Source organism: Pogona vitticeps, chromosome 6, assembly GCF_051106095.1.
Source record: "Pogona vitticeps strain Pit_001003342236 chromosome 6, PviZW2.1, whole genome shotgun sequence".
Classification (NCBI taxonomy): domain Eukaryota; kingdom Metazoa; phylum Chordata; class Lepidosauria; order Squamata; family Agamidae; genus Pogona; species Pogona vitticeps.
The window spans coordinates 4,067,090-4,085,820 of NC_135788.1; the positions used below are offsets into that span (position 1 = coordinate 4,067,090).

The 18,731-nt window shown below is 45.4% G+C and overlaps 1 protein-coding gene across 1 annotated transcript in view; it reads right to left on the bottom strand.

Annotated features, from left to right (window-relative positions):
- Positions 1-18,731, bottom strand: part of VIPR1 (vasoactive intestinal peptide receptor 1) — a 78,433-nt gene that overhangs the window by 8,043 nt on the left and 51,659 nt on the right. Inside the window, exons 4-10 of the mRNA XM_073002810.2 lie at positions 17,546-17,652; positions 14,007-14,104; positions 12,354-12,486; positions 7,321-7,474; positions 4,309-4,369; positions 3,392-3,458; positions 1,392-1,483 (exon numbers count right to left, since the gene is read on the bottom strand). Coding sequence (XP_072858911.1) covers positions 1,392-1,483; positions 3,392-3,458; positions 4,309-4,369; positions 7,321-7,474; positions 12,354-12,486; positions 14,007-14,104; positions 17,546-17,652 — 712 coding nt within the window. The remainder of the gene's footprint in view (positions 1-1,391; positions 1,484-3,391; positions 3,459-4,308; positions 4,370-7,320; positions 7,475-12,353; positions 12,487-14,006; positions 14,105-17,545; positions 17,653-18,731) is intronic.

Here is an 18,731-nt window from a genome sequence, read left to right on the forward strand (position 1 = left end):
TGATATGTCTCTTAATCATCTTGTCTTAATGAAGACTGCAAAGCAATCAAGCATCTTGTTGTCCAGCAGGACATTCCCTCGAGGCCTTCACATCCGAGGTTGCTAATGAGTTTCCCAGAGTTCTCTGGGTTAATGTTTGCAGGTGTCACGGATGCAAATCGGTTTTGACAAATGCAGGAAGAGGTGACACCTGCACTAGACCATTAAGAGAATAAAAGAGAAAATTAAAAATAAAAATAAAATGAGCTTTTGATGATAATTTATCTTCCTCAGGCTGTGCACCAAGGTCTCGTGGGTCATTCCAAACTTACACACTTTTATTAAAGTCCTGGGCCAATGTAGAGGTCAGGTTAGCTTCTCAGATGGAAAGAGTTGCTGTGAGGGAAGGATGTGTCTTCAAACCTTTCTTCCACCCAGTATTTTCAGATTTATTGCCCATTTTATGAAAAAAGGGGAAGCCAAGCCCTCTGAACCTCCCCTCATTTCCTCCTTCTGCCTTCTTGTCCAACTCAACAAATTTCTATTCAGCTAGAGGAACGAGGAGACCCAGAAGCACGGAAAGCGACCATCAGGGTCAAGATAAATAGAGATAGGCATGAATCAGAAGCCATGGTGATTCATTTTGATTTGTGATTCATCAAGGTCGATGGATCAAGAATTACAAATTTACGATTTTTCCTGATGAACCAACGAATCCATTTGTCAATTCGCTTTTTAAACTTTAAAACTATTTAAATGCATCTAGAGACACCAAATTTGCAGAGAAGCTTCCCCTGACCCTCCTCTACCAGCCTTGCAAGGTTGGTGAAATTTGGGGTTTGGATGTATGGGGTTATACACCCACAAGGAGGGCCTCCCCAGGAAATTCCCCCCACCCCCAGGCACCTAGAGACACCAAAATCACAGAGAAGCTTCTAACGATTCTCTACAATCCCTCCAGGTTTGGTGAAGATTGGATTTCAGACATCCAAGTTATATACCCACAAAGTGGGTCCCCCAGGAACGTGCCCTATAGCAGCCCTTTTCTCCTGAGGCCCTTTGCAGACTACAACACTTCCCATCTAAGAAACTAACCTGGCCTCTATATTGGCCATGAGACTTTGGGACTTTAATAAAAGCATCTAATTTTGGAACGACCCACGAGACCATGGTGCACAGCCTGAAGAAGATGAACGATCACTGAAAGCTCATTTTATTTTATTTTATTTTTGTATTTTCCTCACGGTCTAATAAATGTATCCCCTCTTCTTGCGTTTGTATTAGTTTGAAGACCACATGGCCTTGTCCTGTCCCCCCCCCAAAAAGTTTTGACAAAGTTCCTTTCCAAACCCGAGCGCCCTTTAGCGAGCATTTCAACAGCAGGCACACGACGGAGGCTCCAGCCGACTTACGAATATTGGCTCGTCTCATTTCGCCCGACATCTGGAGAGTGGAGCTTTTGCACCAGGATCCGAATGATGCAGATAAAGAAAATGAAATTTATCTGTTGCGGGGGAGAGAAGGGGAAAGAAAGACAAAACAGAGAGGTGAATATTCTCCTTCTCTTCCAAGCAGAGCTCATGAAATGTAACCTTTAAAACCCCAGCAGACGAATTTTCGCATCCTCGGGTCACTTGATCATCAGTACCTGCTAAAAGATGATGATGAAGCTACGATACTGTAGATATGCCAGGTGGTTAAAATATGGGGTAAGGCACTTGTGCCGCGGCAGTTCACATCACGGCAGGATCCTGCACCCATTGCAGCCTTTTCTTGGACGGCCAAAGGACCACACAAATAAAACATACATCTTGGCGAACGGCAAAGAGCACCAGAACAGGGTGGCAGCCATCTTGGGCCTGACATCAGCCAGCCTGGGATTCTGCCTTATTTAACATCCCAAGTAGGATGATGTCAAACCCACAGAGCACAGCTACAGACAAGGTCGATGCCCCCAGACAGATAAATGAGCCTTCTCGGTTAGTCACGAGGCAACGTTGCTTAGAAACGGAGACGGTGAGGTGAGACGTAATCCAGGACTACTTTGTGGTGGCCACCCAAGGAGATAGCCGTGGCTTTCAAACTGGTCCCCTCAGAGAAGCCTTGCTCTCTGTGCGCACAGCACCGTTCCCGCCACAGATCTGTTCTGTGTCCAGCGTTTCCGTGGTCCTTAAACTTCATTTGAAATCCTCAAAATATTTCTAGCCAGCTAAGATGAGTTTTGGTCTGGAGGTTTCCTTGGTCTGCAAGCGCTTTCTAGAGTTCGGCCACCTCCCAGCAAGGTTGTGAGGCAAAGTCTGCGTAAATCTCCCTTCAGCAGCAAGAAGAGAAGAATTTCAAATTCAATAACCGGAACTTATGATTCACTTCTTGGGCTTGTAATCGTGCCGAAACATCAACTCCTGGTCTGATATTTTGGGTGCAAATACACACACACACACACCTTTCTTTCCTGTGGCTAGACTGCAAGGAGGGGGACTTTCGTAGCTCTCACGTCGCTTTTCCACACTATTTGCAGAAGAGAAATTAAGAAAAGTCGATTTTGGCTAAAGAGCAATGCATGAAGCTGGTCCTTCCTTAGCCGGAAATATCAGACACCCATTGGCTAGAACCCTATTGCCAACTAAGAAACTGTGTTAATCTTAGATTTGAGTTAAGAACTGAAAAAAACCCACGTGGGAGGCAGGGAAAGTGCAAAATTTGAACTTTCAGTTAACTGTTGGCCAGTGAAAAGGGTGCCTGCCTGCTTCCTCACTCCTCCCGGCATTTAGAGAGTGGATTGGGAGACAGTCTTCAGACTGCCTGGTACTGCCTGGACTGTCTTTTCCCTGCCTTCCCTGAACCTTTCTTGACCTAAGAAAAAAAGAAACAAAATATCCCCCTCTAGTGGTCGAAGGCGGAATAGCAGCTTCCCATTAGTTTCTATGGACGGAAAAGAGCAGATACGGATCAAATGGTTTTCAATGCATTCCTATGGGAAATGCAGATTTGACTTGAGAACATTTTGACTTGAGAACCACCTTCCAATACGGATTAAGTTCTCAAGTCAAGACCCCACTGTATTTGGAAACTATACTTCTATTAATGCATCCTGAAATCGCATTCGCCTTTTTTTGCAGCCACATCACACGGTTGCCTCATCTTTAGCTTGTGATCTACAACAATTCCAAGACTCTTGCCCCTTCTTCTCCTTGTTCCCACAATGCTGAATCTGTCAGAGATGGTCCTCTTTGGAAGCAAAAGACAAACTATCACGCTCATAGCTAAGCCAGCACTCAGCATTTCACTCCTTCCTAAAGAAAATGTTGCCGTTTCTGTGTTTCTGTTCGGGGCCTAGAAGGAACAACAATAGATAGACAGACATTTCACACCAAACGGCTTTCCTAGCAGGTGAAGAATGTGGATACTTTACCAATATGGACACCAAAATAGGGGTCTTGATGATCCACCAGTGGGGAGAATCAATTAAATCCCAGCACCTGAAAGGAAATCATCGTATGTTAAGAGCTTCTTATATTCTGGAGATGGTCAGGAAAAGTCAGAATACTACACCTAAATGCCTGATATACTAGAAATAGACATTTATGAATTGGGTGGAGGATTTTCTGGTTTTTATGGGGAAGACGCTTTATAACCACATGGTGTTATACAAAGCGGAGTCAAGCCACTGCTTCATTGAGCTGGAGGTGGGGGGGCAATCGGCAGCCCGCCAGGTGCCATTGGACTACAACTCCCATCACCTCTAGACAGTATACGGTGTGGACAGGGATGATGGAAACTGTAGTCTGATTAACACCTGGAGGTCCCCAGCAGCCCTTCCTGAGCAACAGTTCACATGATACCCACTGAGATGGAGAAGCCTTAGACCAGCGTTGGATGGATTAGACCCCAAACGAGTGACTTTATAGCCATTATGGCGGGGTGGTGGTGGTGGGATTAACATTGTTGATCTCATGCAGAGAAATTCTGGCGCAGAAAAAGACAACAGGGAAGTCTCTCACTTGAGAAAGCCCATGGGCAAAGTTGTGTTATTTCTCATTTGGTCACTTCTTATTTCTAACCACTTCTTATTTGAGCCCTGAAACTGGGACTTTGAAATAGCTTCTAAATGGAAAACCACCTTCCTGAGGCTTCTGGAGGCATTAATGGTCATTTTTTAAAGATCCCCCCTCCCAAGTGTGGAGGTACGTATCTGGCCTGCTGGGATCAAGGGAGGGGGAAAAGGATGCTCAAAGATGTTGCTCACCCTTGAGCTTCAAGGAATCCAAAACTGCCTCTCAGTTTTAAATCCGGCATAAGGAAAAGGTGGAAATGGGTTTGCTCGCTTACCCGAAATCCTCATAGTTTATCCTTGTGATGGTCCACGCTGAGATAAACACAGTGGGCGCCCCTGTCAAGAGAAGGTCAGAAGTTGGTTAGATGCCTTTTGGGCTTGTGACGAAATGGTGCTTGAAGCAGCTTGTGGCAGAGAGAGAAAAAAAGCAAGAAGGGTCATCTTAACACACACACTGACCCCAAACAAGTAAACATCAAACCCTTAAGCATTCCTGCTCACCCAGGCATCCGGAAGGGTTGGTCGAAATTTTTCTAAAATGTTCTAGATAGAATGTAAAAGTTGCCTTCCAAAGACCCCATCATCTGCTATCGGTACAGACCGATCACTACACTGAATTTCTGAAGCAAAGGAAATTGTTGAATTATTTTCTGTCTAGAGATGGGCACGAACCGGTTCCATTGCAATTCGTCCCAGTTCGTCAAGGCGGCAGTATGGGGGGGGCTGCTGCTCCCTTTCCCCGCCTTCTTCAGCCGATCAGCCCCTCACGAGGGCCAACCTGCTTGCTTTTCCCACCTCCTCGGCTGATCTCCCAGTCACCGGCAAGAGCCCAGACTTGTCTGCCCCACCCTTTGTTCTGATTGGGAGATCAGCCAAGGGGGCGGGGCAAAGAAGCCTGAGCTCTTGCTGGGACTGGAAGATCAGTTGAGGAGGTGCAGGAAGCTTGCACGCTGCACCTGGTGAGAGGGATTGATTGAGCCAGAGGAGGTGGGAGAGCAGAGCAGCAGCATCCGTGCTTCCACCTTGACGAACTGGGACGAACCGGTTCGTGCCCATCTCTATTTCTATCTCGCATTGCAGTGAAGATTAAGGGAGACTGTTTTAATTGTTGTGAGATGAATACAACTGTGGCTCTAAGCATGTTTTCCTGACCGTCTTTTCAGCAATATAAGGTTTTGGCCTTAGAAACCAGCTTGAACGCTGAGGAACTGCATGGACTTCCCGCAATCCTTCATGGTGCTGCCTCTTGTCTTACACATTCTGCCCTGCCACACCTGGGTTTAGAAATTCTTCCAGTTTTTCTTCACCATGGTTCCAAATCGGAACCAGACTGTGGGTGCGAAGGGCGGCGAAGCCAGGCCCTGGCTAAACCATCTCAACAGCATCCACCCAAATATACAATTCATCGTGGAAAAAGAAATAAGAGGGCCAACTCCCTTTCTTAGATGTCATGTTCATACACAAAACTGACCTCCTATTCGGATACAAGGTCTACAGAAAACCCACTCACCTACACAAAAACTCCATCCACCACCCATGACAGAAAAGAGGCCTAATCAAATCACTGGTAGACCAGGCAAATCGGAACTGTGAAGCTCAATTTTTCAGCACCGAACTCAACTATCTGGAATTGGCCTCTACAGGCAAACGGCTATTCCAAAAATGAAATCACAAGAGCCATCAAACCAAGAAAACAACACCAAACTGAAGAGGAAAAACAGCCACTCACAAATAAACTATTTCTGCCATACATCAAAGGACCAGCATGCGGAAACTTTTGAAAAAACACAATCTACAAACAGTATTCGGGCCCACCACAAAAATACAGCAAATGTTATGGTCAGCAAAGGACAAAAGGGACCCCCTCACCACTGCAGGAGTATACCGGATACCTTGCAGTTATGGCCAGGTATATATTTATTTATTTATTTTATTTATTGTATTTATACCCCGCCTATCTAATCATTTCAACCACTCTAGGCGGCTTACAACATAAAGGATAACAAGTTCAAGAAAAATTTATAACAATTGGAACCACAACATGTAGCATCCACACCAGAATCAAAGAACATGAGAGACATTGCAGACTAAAACAACTGGAAAAATTGGCAGTAGCTGAACATGCCCTAGAACAAGCTGGGCATGAAATTCTATTTCAAAACACTGAAGTACTGGGCAACACCAGCAATCATTATGTTAGAGTGCACAGGGAAGCCATGGAAACCCACAAACACCAGCAGAGCTTCAACAAAAAAGAAGAAAACCTAAAACATAACAAGGCCTGGCTCCCAGCACTGAAAAATACAGCCTGCAAAAGGTCAACAAACTCTACCTAGCCACATGGACCGGTGATCACTACACACAAAAGACTAGCTAACGACATCCATCAATCACAGTGACAGATAATCTCTCCCTCTGATCACAACAATACACCCACAACAAATAACACGCTGATCACCATAATCACCCAATCTCCTGAAAAGGACAAAAGCTGGTCCTACAGCTATAAATACTCAACTGTCCCACAAACTGCAACAGAGCACGGACAGATGCTGGCCACAGAAACTGGCGAAACGTTAGGAAGAAAAACCTCCAGAACATGGCCAAACAGCCCGGAAAACCCGCAACAACTATCAGATCCCAGCCATGAAACCCTTCGAGAATATAATATTAATATTAATATTAATATTAATATTAATATTAATATTAATATTAATATTAATATTAATATTAATATTAATATTAATATTAATAATAATAATAATAATAATAATAATAATAATAATAATAATAATAATAATAATACAGTGCTGCCCCACATAGCGACGATAATTCGTTCCGAAAAAATCATCGCTATACGGATTCGTCGCTATGTGGGGCGAAAAATCCCATAGGAATGCATTAAAACACATTTAATGCGTTCCTATGGGGGAAAAACTCACCGTTATGTGAAAATCCTCCATCCGGCCGCCGTTTTTGCTGCCCGGTAAGCGAGAAGCGAGGAAAGGGCGCAAAAACACTGCGGGCGGCCATTTTATTTACCCGGTGGCCATTTTGGAACCGCCAATCAGCTGTTTTTAAAACATCGCTATGTGAAATTCGGTAAGTGAAACGTTTACCGATCATCGCAAAGCAATGTTTTCCCATTAAAAACATCGCAATGAGATCGCTTTTGCGATCGCAAAATCCTCATCGCTATGCGGATTTGTCGTTAAACGGGGCACTCGTTAAGCGAGGCACCACTGTAATATAAACTCATGCTGATCAACGAGGAAAAGGTCACGTACCCCAGCCGATCACAATGTACCACCAAAAGTACTTCTTTTCTGAAAAAAAGGAGATAACCAGCAGTGTGTGCAGGTACAGGCCTTCAACGAGGAGCCAGAAGAAGTTGGCCATAACGCAGTACTGAAAGAAGACCATCGCTGCCTTGCAGCCAAACTGGAAAGAAAGACAAGGAACAAAAGTTTTACTCAGAAGCTGAACCAGAAGAGCTTCTTTACTCATTTTTAGCCAACTTCTTCCTTTGTGGCTCTGGTGTCCCATCAAGTCGCCTCTGGCGAATGGCGACCCTAGGAACGAACCATCTCCAAAATGTTCTGTTCTAAGCTGCCCTGCTCAAGGCTGTGGCTTCCTTTAGGAAGTCAAGCCCTCTCACATTGGATCCTCCTCTTTTCCTGCTGCCTACAACTTTTTCCAGCATTACTGTCTTTACCAGCAAATCTTGCCTTCTCGTGATGTGCTCAAAGCAGGACAGCCTGACTTTTAACAGGTTTGTCTGCAGACCTATAGTAGAACACCCACTAGAGGAAGCCAGAGACCAACGTCTGCTTTTTTTAATCATGAGAAAAGGGCTTAGCTCCTCTGTGGATAATGGGACAGTTCAGGCTTGATTTGATTTAGGACCCACTTGTTTGTCTTCCTGGCAGTCTAGGGCCTGGGCAAAGCCCTCCTCCAGCCCTGTATTCCGATTGAATGGATCTCTTTTCATGTTGGTTTTCTTCCTGCCTGGCTTTCATGGATGCTTACTTGATTTTTTTTGCTTTTTTGAAAGCAACCTACCTTCAAGTACGTGCCATGTGTCTTGAGTAGCCAGAGACTGGGCATGACACATTTTCTTGCCTACACTAACCCCTGGCAATGTTTCCGAGTTCTGAGCTTAACCTGTATTTCAGCTTCAACCTCTCCTTTTTTAAAATGCACATTAATGCACACTGCGCATGCAGGATGCACATGGAGGGCGTTAACGCAAGGCGTGTAGGTTTGTCTTCTTGGACCCCCCCCCCAACTCCAAGAACCTTCCAGGCAGCGTTCTCGGAAGTGTAGTCCAAAAACCACAGACTCTGCCCACCTGATTAGCTCATCGCAAGAGTAACAACAGTCACAAAGAGCCATGCCTTCGATGAATCAACACCCTTGTGAAGGTCCGGAAACCCAACAAGGGAACAGAAGGAGGCGACACAAGGGCACGGAGGGGAGGCCAATACTCCGGCTCTGGGCAGGCAATCTGACCAGAATCAAGACTGAAACGCGCTCGGTTGGCAGTTTGCTCATGGCGCGTGTGTGCCAAATCAAGCAGGCTCATCGGAGGAGACTAGAGCTTCGGGAGAATGGAATGGAAGGGCATCCAAGGACAGACGCTGGCCCTCCAGGAAAAGCTTCTGGGTCCAGTGAAAAGGAGCTTGTGACATTACCATCCCTTCAGAAAGGAGGGGGCTCTCCTGAAATCTTTCCCTCCTGTCCTCACAGTACTGGCATAACTGCCACTGGCTCCTTTTAAATTTGCATGGATAACTACAGACTGGCCACAGGGCTATTAACAGCATCATGTTTTTGAACTCCTGGATTTAAAATGGCAGGATGCTGGAGCAGGAGGGTGCCTCAGCGAGCATCTAGTCCAGCCCCATCCTGCCCCGTAAAAGACCTGTCCTGGAGGAGGACATGGCAGGATCCCCAGCAAAGGGTCCTCCTTTCTCTGCTCAAATACTTCCCCTATAGAAATGTTACTGTCTTTCAAAGCAGTCTGTTCCACTGGCAGAATCTCCAGAGTAGTGTTTGCAGAGTGGTTCAGGAGACCCGGATTCAAATTCCCCACTCGCCCATGAAATTTGCTAGGTGAGCACGGCCTCTCAGCCTGAACCACCTGGCAGGATGGCTGTGAGCCTCAAAGAGGGAGGAAGAGAGGCATGTATGCTGCTGCTTTGAGCTCACTAGAGCAGTGGTTCCCAACCTTGGGTCTCCAGGTGTTCTTGGACTACAACTCCCAGAAGCCTCCACCTCTAGCTGTGTTGGGCAGGATTCCTGGGAGTTGTAGTCCAAGAACATCTGGGGAGTCAAGGTTGAGCATGACTGCACTAGAGGAAAGTCAGGCTACCAACACAACTAACTACCCGAGTTTAGCCGGAATCGGCTGTCTTGGCCATTTCCAAAGGAAAGGTTTGCTCTGCCTTTTCCATGAGATGGTGGATGACATTTATTGGGGTCTCCCTTTAATCCTTTCCTCTCCACTCCTTTTGGGGGCTTGCTTCATTTCTTCAATCCTTACTAGCCAGATGCCATGGCAGGAACCCAGAAGAATAGGTGGACAGTCCCCCCTTTTTTGGGGTGTGTGTGTCTTCATCCATTCATGTTAATCCCGCCTATCTGGTCACAACGACCAGATACGGCGGGGTATAAATAGAATAAATAAAATAAAATAAAAGGTATACAGTCACTGAACATGGAGGTTTGAATCCACACTCCGTTTGGTGGAAGCTGCTGATGAAATGCTATACCAAGGGCAGCGGTCTCTCTCGTTTACCTCAATTTTTTAAAAAATCGAGGCCCCTATCTCTTCCCAGTTCTCGCAAAAACTTTTCTAATCCCAACATTTCATTTCTAGAAGCTACTCCCAGTTTGCACCCTGATCTGTAAAACAGTTGTGAGACATTTTGGCAAAAGGAAACTGACCCTAGAACTCAGCAAATTCTTCATTTGGTTCTAAAAGGATTCTCTCGATACAGGATCAAAGCCAGTCTTTTGGCTCTGAAGCAGAGCATGGAATTCAGAAACGGTGATTGCCTGGAAAAGTTACTTCGTAGGACTATCGTTCCGAGAAAACACCGCCAGCCAAGCCTTATCCTCCTCCGAAAATGTAGAGCTGCACTCCAAAAGAGGTAACTTTTTTATACTCCCATGGTTTACAGACAGCCAAGGAAAATTAACAAGTTCCCATTTATATGTATAGCATTTTTCATCCCAAAATATAATTGATTCCTTAAATCCAAGCTGTAAATTTGCTGTATTGTTATGTTCATAATACCAACACGAGATGGAAGGCTAAACCAGAAGGCTCATTTGTTCTATTTCCCCTTTCTGTTCCTCGCTGCTAAAAAATAACCTCATAATTTCCACTTCCGGGAGGTGCCACTTGAATTACAGACAATTTATCATACCTTACTATGGCTCGCCTGGGAGACAAGGCCTAGCTTCACCCAAGCTTCCTGTTCCTGCCTCATACCTAGTTGGGAGCGTTCCTTCTGAACCAGAAGCGAGGCAGTGAGCGATCATGGACTATTGCTCCCAAGGCTGTGGGGGTGGAAGAAAACGATATTGTGTTCCACCCCACACTCTAGTTTGGCTCAAATGGCCTCTGAGCTTTCATAGCCTATGGCCAAAAAAAGAGAAAAGGGACATTTTTTGTGTGGTGTGAGTTCCATTTTAAGCAGGGATGGGAAAACACCCCGGGCTACATTGTCTAGTTATTTTGGTCTTTCCGGTTGACAGCCACAGATTTCTGCAATAAAGCTGAATCGCCCTTGCAGGTTTTCAGCTTGGAAAAAGTTCTGTTAGAACTTCCTCCTTTCCTAACCCCGGGCCATTTCATGCCTTCTTTAGAGGTTTTGCAACGTTTCCCACATGTAACGCCGTTGTCTCTGCAGAGTTTGGAAAAGCTAATTCTTCGGACAACCATTCCAGAACCCTGCAAGCAGCCCGATGTGTGGTCAGGCTGGACGGGGGACGATGGGAATTGTAGTCCAAAAGAGTAACTTCTCCAAGGCTCCGGTTAGAGGGCACTGCCTTGCAATGTTTGTCCATTGCTCAGATAAGACGAGGTCAATTGACCAGTTAAGAGTCGACTTTATTGGACTGAACTGGACAGACGCCCACACTTCTAAAAGGAAAAGAAAGCTCTGATAAATAATTCTGAAACTGTGTCTTGCGTTTCCCTCTGCGATGCAATAGCCGAAGACTTCTGCTCATGAGTCAGAACATAAGGTTAGTTCCAAGATACTACGGACTCAGGACTCTTCTGGCTGGAGGGCTCTGGGAGTCATAGTTGCAAGAAACTAACTTTTCTAGGTGTTGAGAAGATGCGTGAACAAAGAATGGTAACTGCAGAGAAACAGGCAAGGATAGGAGCAAACATGGATAGATAGATGGAGAGAGAACTTGTTTTGAGGGACAAGCTAGCTCCTACATCAATGCTTCTCAACCGTAAGTCCCTAAACGTTCTTGGACTGCAATTCCCAGAAATCCTGGCCAGCCCAGCTAGTGTTAAAGGCTTCTGGGAGTTGCAGTCCAAGAACACCTGGGTGGCCCAAGGGTGGGAACCGTTGCACTCGATGAAGAACTTCTCGGAACGGGAGGCCTTGAAATCCACATCCACACCATCAGCATTAGCAATAGCCTGAACAGAAATTCTGTGTATTCACTTCACAAATCTAGCAACATGGCCTCGAAAATTAAGTGCTAACAGAACATACGGTTCAACGCAGGGACTTGGTGAAACTGGAACTGCTGGTCAGCATCACTCATCAACATCTGTCAAGGGCATAGAAACTTAATAAAATGGCTGGAATCAACAGCCTGAAGCAATGCAGCACTAGGCATGCCTGAAGCAAGTAGATTCTGCGCGCTTTCCCTCTCTGAGCCTGGAATATTATTTTTTTAAGTGCAATTTATTATTTGTTACTTGTCATTCAGAGCAGGCAACTGAGGAGGTAGACCTGTTTTCTCAACCTGATATCCTTCGGATGTGACTAAAATTCTGACCATCCCCAGGCAACATCATCTATGCCAGTGGTTCCGAACCTTGGGTCCCCAGATGTTCTTGGACTACAATGTCCATAAATCCTGGCCAGCACAGCCAGGGGCGAAGGCTTCTGGGAGCTGTAGTCCAAGGACATCTGGGGATCCGTGGGTCTAAGCTAGGTAGGGTTTATGAAGGCTGTGTTATCCTAGACTTGAAGGACGCTGAATTAAATGACAAGGAATTAACAGACAATCAATACGATGGAACCCCTCCCATAACTACTCAAGAGAAGGAGCTACAACTGACCGAGCTGACTAAGCAGTGGTCCGATTCTCCATTCTCAAAGAGGATGAAGTCTTTGATGAAGACGGCAATTGCTCTCATGATGAAAGACATGAAGAGGTGCATGTGGATATAATTCCTCGTGCAGTGCAATTTCCTGGACGGAAAAAAAGGACAAGAACATAGTCAGAAAAAAAAGAGTCAACATGGAAATACAGCATAAGGACACAAGAACGTTAGGAGGCTCTTGCTGGATCAGACCGAGGGCTTAACGAGTCTCCCTTTTCTGCTCCAAGCACAGCCAACCTGTTTGCATTTTTTAAATACTTGAAAGTTAGCCAGCCAGAGAAGGGGCAGGATCCGTTCTCGATCCTCCCAGAATACAAGACATGTAAAAATGGGCTGAAGCTACAAGAGGTCAGATTTAGGCTGAAGATCAGGAAAAACGTCCTAACTGTTAGAGCAGTACGACAACGGAATCAATTACGAGTGGGTGCTCCATTGTTGGAGGCATTCAGGAGGAAACTGGACAACCCTCTGCCAGATCTGCTTTGACTTGGATTTCTGTATGGAGCAGAAAATCAATCCAAATCAATCACTCTACAATTCTAACTAGCTGCTGATGGGAAGACCATGAGCATGGCTTGAGTAACATTTCCCATTTCTCAGCCATTGGTATGCTGAGGTGTACTGCCTCGGATGCTGGAGAGGACATGTATCCTTGACTAGTAGCTCTTGATGGCCCCACTCTCCATGAATACAGCTCCGTAGCCCATGACCATTTTTCTCCTACTCCATAGCCCATGACCTCTTTTCTCCTATTCCATAGCCCATGACCACTTTTCTCCTACTCCATAGCCCATGACCCTTTTCTCCTACTGCAGGAGATATAGCCTGGATGCCAAGTCACTTGGGGCATGGATTTAATGTGTCCTCTCTCCCTGGAGAACACCGGGATCTCTGGGTTTGCTCAATATGCAACAAGGAAAGCAATTTCAAAGCAGGGATTGCTTAGCACTTTGCGAAAGTAGAAGGATCCAATAGACCGTCAAACGGCTATAGAAAAATGTAAAATACAGACATGCGCCTTCGCTGCAGCGCTTGTGAGAATTCTTCAAACCTTCCGAGGTGTCTACTATCTGGGTGCATATATATTATTTTAAACAAGATGCTCAGGTTTTTATGAGGTGGATGAGCCACCAACTTAGAGGTGTCTCAGAAGTGGTGCACCCTTTTTTATAAAAGTGATCCGCAAGCCATCTTTATATAAAAAAAATTTCATTGTGGGTTTTATTTTGATTTCATCCGTTTTCTACTATCTCAGCACTCTTTAATAGGGGTTTGCCACTTTGGATCACCCAGATGTTCTTGGACTTCAAGTCCCAGAAGCCTTCACCGCCAGCTGTGCTGGCTGGGGTTTCTGGGAGTTGTAGTCCAAGAACACCTGGTGACCCAAGGTTGGGAACCACTGCCTCAAATATAAGAAGGGCTGGGATGAAGAACGTGACTATAAGCATCAGTTTCCTCTGCAGGCTTTTATATTCCAGACCATGCCTAATCCCCCGTCTGCTACACCGTTGTTCCTTGCAGAGAGCTGACTTAGAAGGAAGGCAGGAATGGAACCGCTTTCCCCCCACTCATCCAGTTATTCCTTTCCATCCACACTCGGCTTATTACCTGAAAATACAGAGGACAATCATGGCCGCCGACAAGACGATGAGAGACAAACTGTAGCCGATGGTGTATCCCGTTTTCACAGTGCCATAGAAGAAAGTCTGGCAACACAGAAAATCAAAGTATATCACAGTTCATTTGCTCATTAAAACAAAACTGGATAGCTAGCTAGACAGCTAGATAGACAGGCAGAAGAGCCTTGTGGTGCAGTGGTTAAACGGCAGCATTGCAGTCAAGACTCTGCTTATGATCTGAGTTTGACCCTCATTGGCTCAGGTAGCCAGCTCAACTCTTGAGACTCTTGGGAGTCCCCTGAACTGCAAAGAGAACAAACCTACCCAGGAAATCTATTTCCCTTGCAGGAAATCAACCCCGAGTGCTCCCTGGAAGGACAGATCCTGAAGCGGAGGCTCCAATCCTTTGGCCATCTGATGAGAAGAGAAGACTCCCTGGAAAAGACCCTGATGTTGGGAAAGTGTGAAGGCAAGAGGAGAAGGGGACAACAGAGGACGAGATGGATGGACAGGGTCATCGAAGCGACCAACATGAATTTGACCAAACTCCGAGAGGCAGTGGAAGATAGGAGGGCCTGGCGTGCTCTGTCCCATGGGGTCACGAAGGGTTGGACACGACTTAACAACAACAGCCAGATCAAGGTTGACTCAGTCTTCCATTCTTCTGAGCACCCAGCTTGCTGGGGATGGGGCGGGGTGACGTACAGCCCACATAATTAAATTGTAAACTGCTCAAAGAATGCTTTAAGCACTATGGGGCAGTATAGAAGCAGCACATTTTGCTTTGCTTCGACATACTTTTTTTAAAAAAAATCACCTGGTTCTCAAAGCAATTTATTTTCTAATATTTGAAAGCATTTTGGTTATTTCCAAACACAATTTTAACACCTCCTTTAATTCTCTGTTTTTCATGACGTTTCTTTTGTCCGCCCTTCCTTCTCAACTTTATAAGATCTGCGACTGCTTTATAGTCAGATAAGCTTTGAGAATTTGGTTCATTTCATATTCTTTCACCTATGAACTTTCTCAACCTCGAATTCTTTCCCAAACTCCAAACAGGAGTTACTTGCTTTGGCAAATTTCGCTCAATCTTTACAAACGGCAAGCGGCTTCCTTCATCTGCCCCCAACCAGATCCTTAATTGTTTCAAAGTAGCTTTGTGAGATACTGAAATATGGATGGGAAACTCAGGGGATCTGTTGGGGGATGTGCAGAATTTTGGAGCGTTTGCAAATTCGCTCATTATTTCCCGGGTCCCTACGTTGAAAGGAAACGCTTACGCTCCCCAAGTTTTATTCACTGGCAAAAATGCGGTAGGCGGCCTGCCTCCTTGGAGGTCAAGAAGTTTCTATGGTGGCCACAAAGTGATTAGGGAAACCTCGGGAGTAATCTGTCGACTGCCTTGCACAAAACCCATGTTGCCAAGAGAACACACACAATGGGCTCTTAATGCTTTCTTAATGCTTTTTCATTTTTATACTCCAGACATTTCTGAGATGCCAGTTTCGTTCTGGCCACATCAGCAGCAGAAATTTACAAAATGGAGAAGACAACAGCCTCGTGAATCAAATAGAGCTGATCCGATTCACAGCTCCATCGGGGTCTGGGAGGAAAGAGCAGGTGATGCCTTGAGGTCTATGGTAGAGACTAGAGGGCCACGATGTTCCAGGTTGGGACCTGCCATGATTGAGAAGGTCCGGTCACAAGGGATGGGCGAAGACCCACACTTGGAGAGACAGAACTTAGAGAAGTCATCTTTCAGACCGTAAGAACCTCAGAAGAGCCCTATGCTGGATCTTCTGGGCCCATCTGGTCCAGCTTCCTGGATCTCACAGGGGCCCCACCAGATGCCTCTGGGAGCCCACAAGACCACTGGAGACCTATCTCCTGATCCCTCTTCCCCTGCATCTGGCATTTTGCTTCCAGATTCCTCTAGTCAGCATGTTATACCAGTAATCTTAAAAGAAGACTTTCCCAAACTTTGCTCAGTTGCTCAGTTTCCTAGTTCTGTGTAAAAGTGATTTGGGCAGGATGGCCTTTCTCACTACCAGATAAAAACATACATACATACATACATACATACATACATACATACATACATACATACATACATACATACATACATACATACATACATACATACATACATACATACATACATACATACATACATACTACAAATATGTATACATATGTGTATGTATGAATGTATATGTAAACACATTTTGCTTCCTGTTCCTGTTCCGAGGACAATTGATCAAGGGGCTACTCGAAAGTAGAGATGCAATGAGCATTCACAGAATTTTCCAGTATTGGGGCAGTTTTCTAAGCCACACCATGCTAATGCTGCCCATCACGAATTTTCTGTCCTATAGGGGAGATTTGCTGGCTTCCCACAAAAATGAGACTTCGGTTTTGCTGTCCCTTTTCTGTTTTCCTTTGTGCCTGTTGTTCAACACAAGAAACTGCCAAAGTCTGTACCCGCTTAACGCCCTTTCTAGTTCAGTCCTGAGCAGGAACGGTGCCATCCTGTGTAGGAATATTCAAACAATCCTCGGCAGCTTTGTGTTCCTCTTGCTCTTTCCAGGTGAATCCTGCACAGGAAATATACCATTCTGTATAGACATGGTAAGAATCCTGCACAGTTCAGCCTTTCTTTTGGGGGGGGGAAAGAAGGTAACAAAGCATCTGAGAAATCTCCTGAGAGATTTCTCAGGAAAAACCAAACCGAACACCCTCAACACAGAGGAATCTCCCTCTGGGGACAGGCGATGGAGTTCTCTCTCTCTCTGACAGCAAGAGGCAGGAAATTTCACCAGCTCTTTCCTATGGATCGACAAAGAGTTAGTACTTGAACTTCATGGGCACCTGATGATGGAAACCCATTCATTGCAGGATTTTAATATCAGATCCACGGTAGGCATCAAGAGTTGTCCAAACTATGCCATCTCCCACATTCTGGGTTTTTTTTTTTTTTTAAAGAAAATTTGAGGTGGAAGGGATGAAAATGTAGTAAATTCTACCCTAATCCAAAAATTCGTTCCCATTGGCTCCAGTTCAATTCAACAGGAATGCCGCTTGCAGCCAAGAAAGCTTCATAAATAATGAGGTGAGGAGCCTTTTAGAAAAAAAAAAAGGTAGCAAACCTAATTTAGGCATTGATGAATACGCAGGGATTGAAAGCCACACTTTTACCTAGCACTCAAACCTTCAAGTCCGGATGTGCTAGTCTTCTGTTTGGATCTGACAGGTTTGGTTTTCTTTACATGTCAAATAAGACGAAATTTGCAACCTTTTGGTCATTTTTATGAATACGCCACGAACGGACATGATGTTCTCATTATTCCTACAGACCAAAGTTCTCAAAGCAGCGGCTGATCTACTTTCAATATCACAAAGCAAGCAACATGGGTCTTAAGAGTCCTTCACGCCATTCAAGTAGCCACCTGAGGCCAAACGTCTTCGGAAATCCAACGTTCAGTTTCTTGCCAACGTTGCGGAACCCCAACTTCATCCTATTTTACTCACCTCTTCATCAGAGACGGTGGCGTTTGGGTCATAGCCACACGCTGCTATATACGGACCTGGGTACATGTCGGACCAACCGTCACTAGTACAGTCTCTGCTCACGTTACCTGAGGGGGGAATCAATTGAAAATCTGGTCAGGCTTGACAGTTGTATCTGTTCATAGAGACTTGGGAAGCATCGACAAAAGGGATACCAAACGTCGGACGTAGGGCACATCCTTAACCCTTTTTCTTGTCAACCTAAAAACCTCAATTTCTTTCAAATGACCAAACTGGACACGAAACGGACAAAGAGCTGTTACTCTGTTTACCTGATAATAAGACAGAGTCTTATATTAATTTTTGCTCCAAAAAATGCATTAGGGCTTATTTTCAGGGGATTTTTTATTCTCATGTACAACCATCTATGTTTATTCAAATACAGTCCTGTCATCTTCTTCTGGTTGCTGCACAAGGGTGAAGGGTGGGCTTTCACTTCACTGGGGCTTATTTTTGGGGTAGGGCTGATATGACGAGCATCCCGAAAAATCACACTAGGGCTTATTTTCAGGTTAGGTCTTATTTTCAGGGAAACCGTATTCACTCATGTCCCTCTGCCAGCTTTCTTTCTTTCTTGTAATAATTAACAGCTACTGTATGTCTGGAGCTGGCTGGAGAGCTCAGTGGTTGAGGAGTTCGATTCCCCCCACGGTACGTCTCCAGGGAGAAGAGCCAGCCTGGGTGGCCTTAGGCCAGCTGCACGGTAGTCCCAGGGTGGCCCCAAAAGAAGGGGATGGAGGAATTGCAAAACAACAGAATTGTAAAACGGCAAGTGGAACAACCGGAGAGCACAGGAAGAACAGCCAAGGGGATTGGTCACTGCGATTGGCCCATGCCTCGTTTTCCTTAAAGACAACGGCATGTCCTGGACGGGACTCTTGCTTCATCCCAAACTGCAGAATCAGACTCCCTTCTGATTCTTCACCATCTATGCCAAACACAGGTGCGATATCTGTTCTGCATGTTCCTGAGTTTAAACCCCATAGTTCAACCACCAGAACCACACCGTGTTTGTCTCCTGCAGCACGACATACCTTGACACACCTAGGGAGTTGCCTTGTACTAAATCGACCCCTTTCCAGACACCTTGCCCCGGTATTGCCAATTCTGGGTAGCAATAGATCCCAGATTCTCAGACTTAATTCCT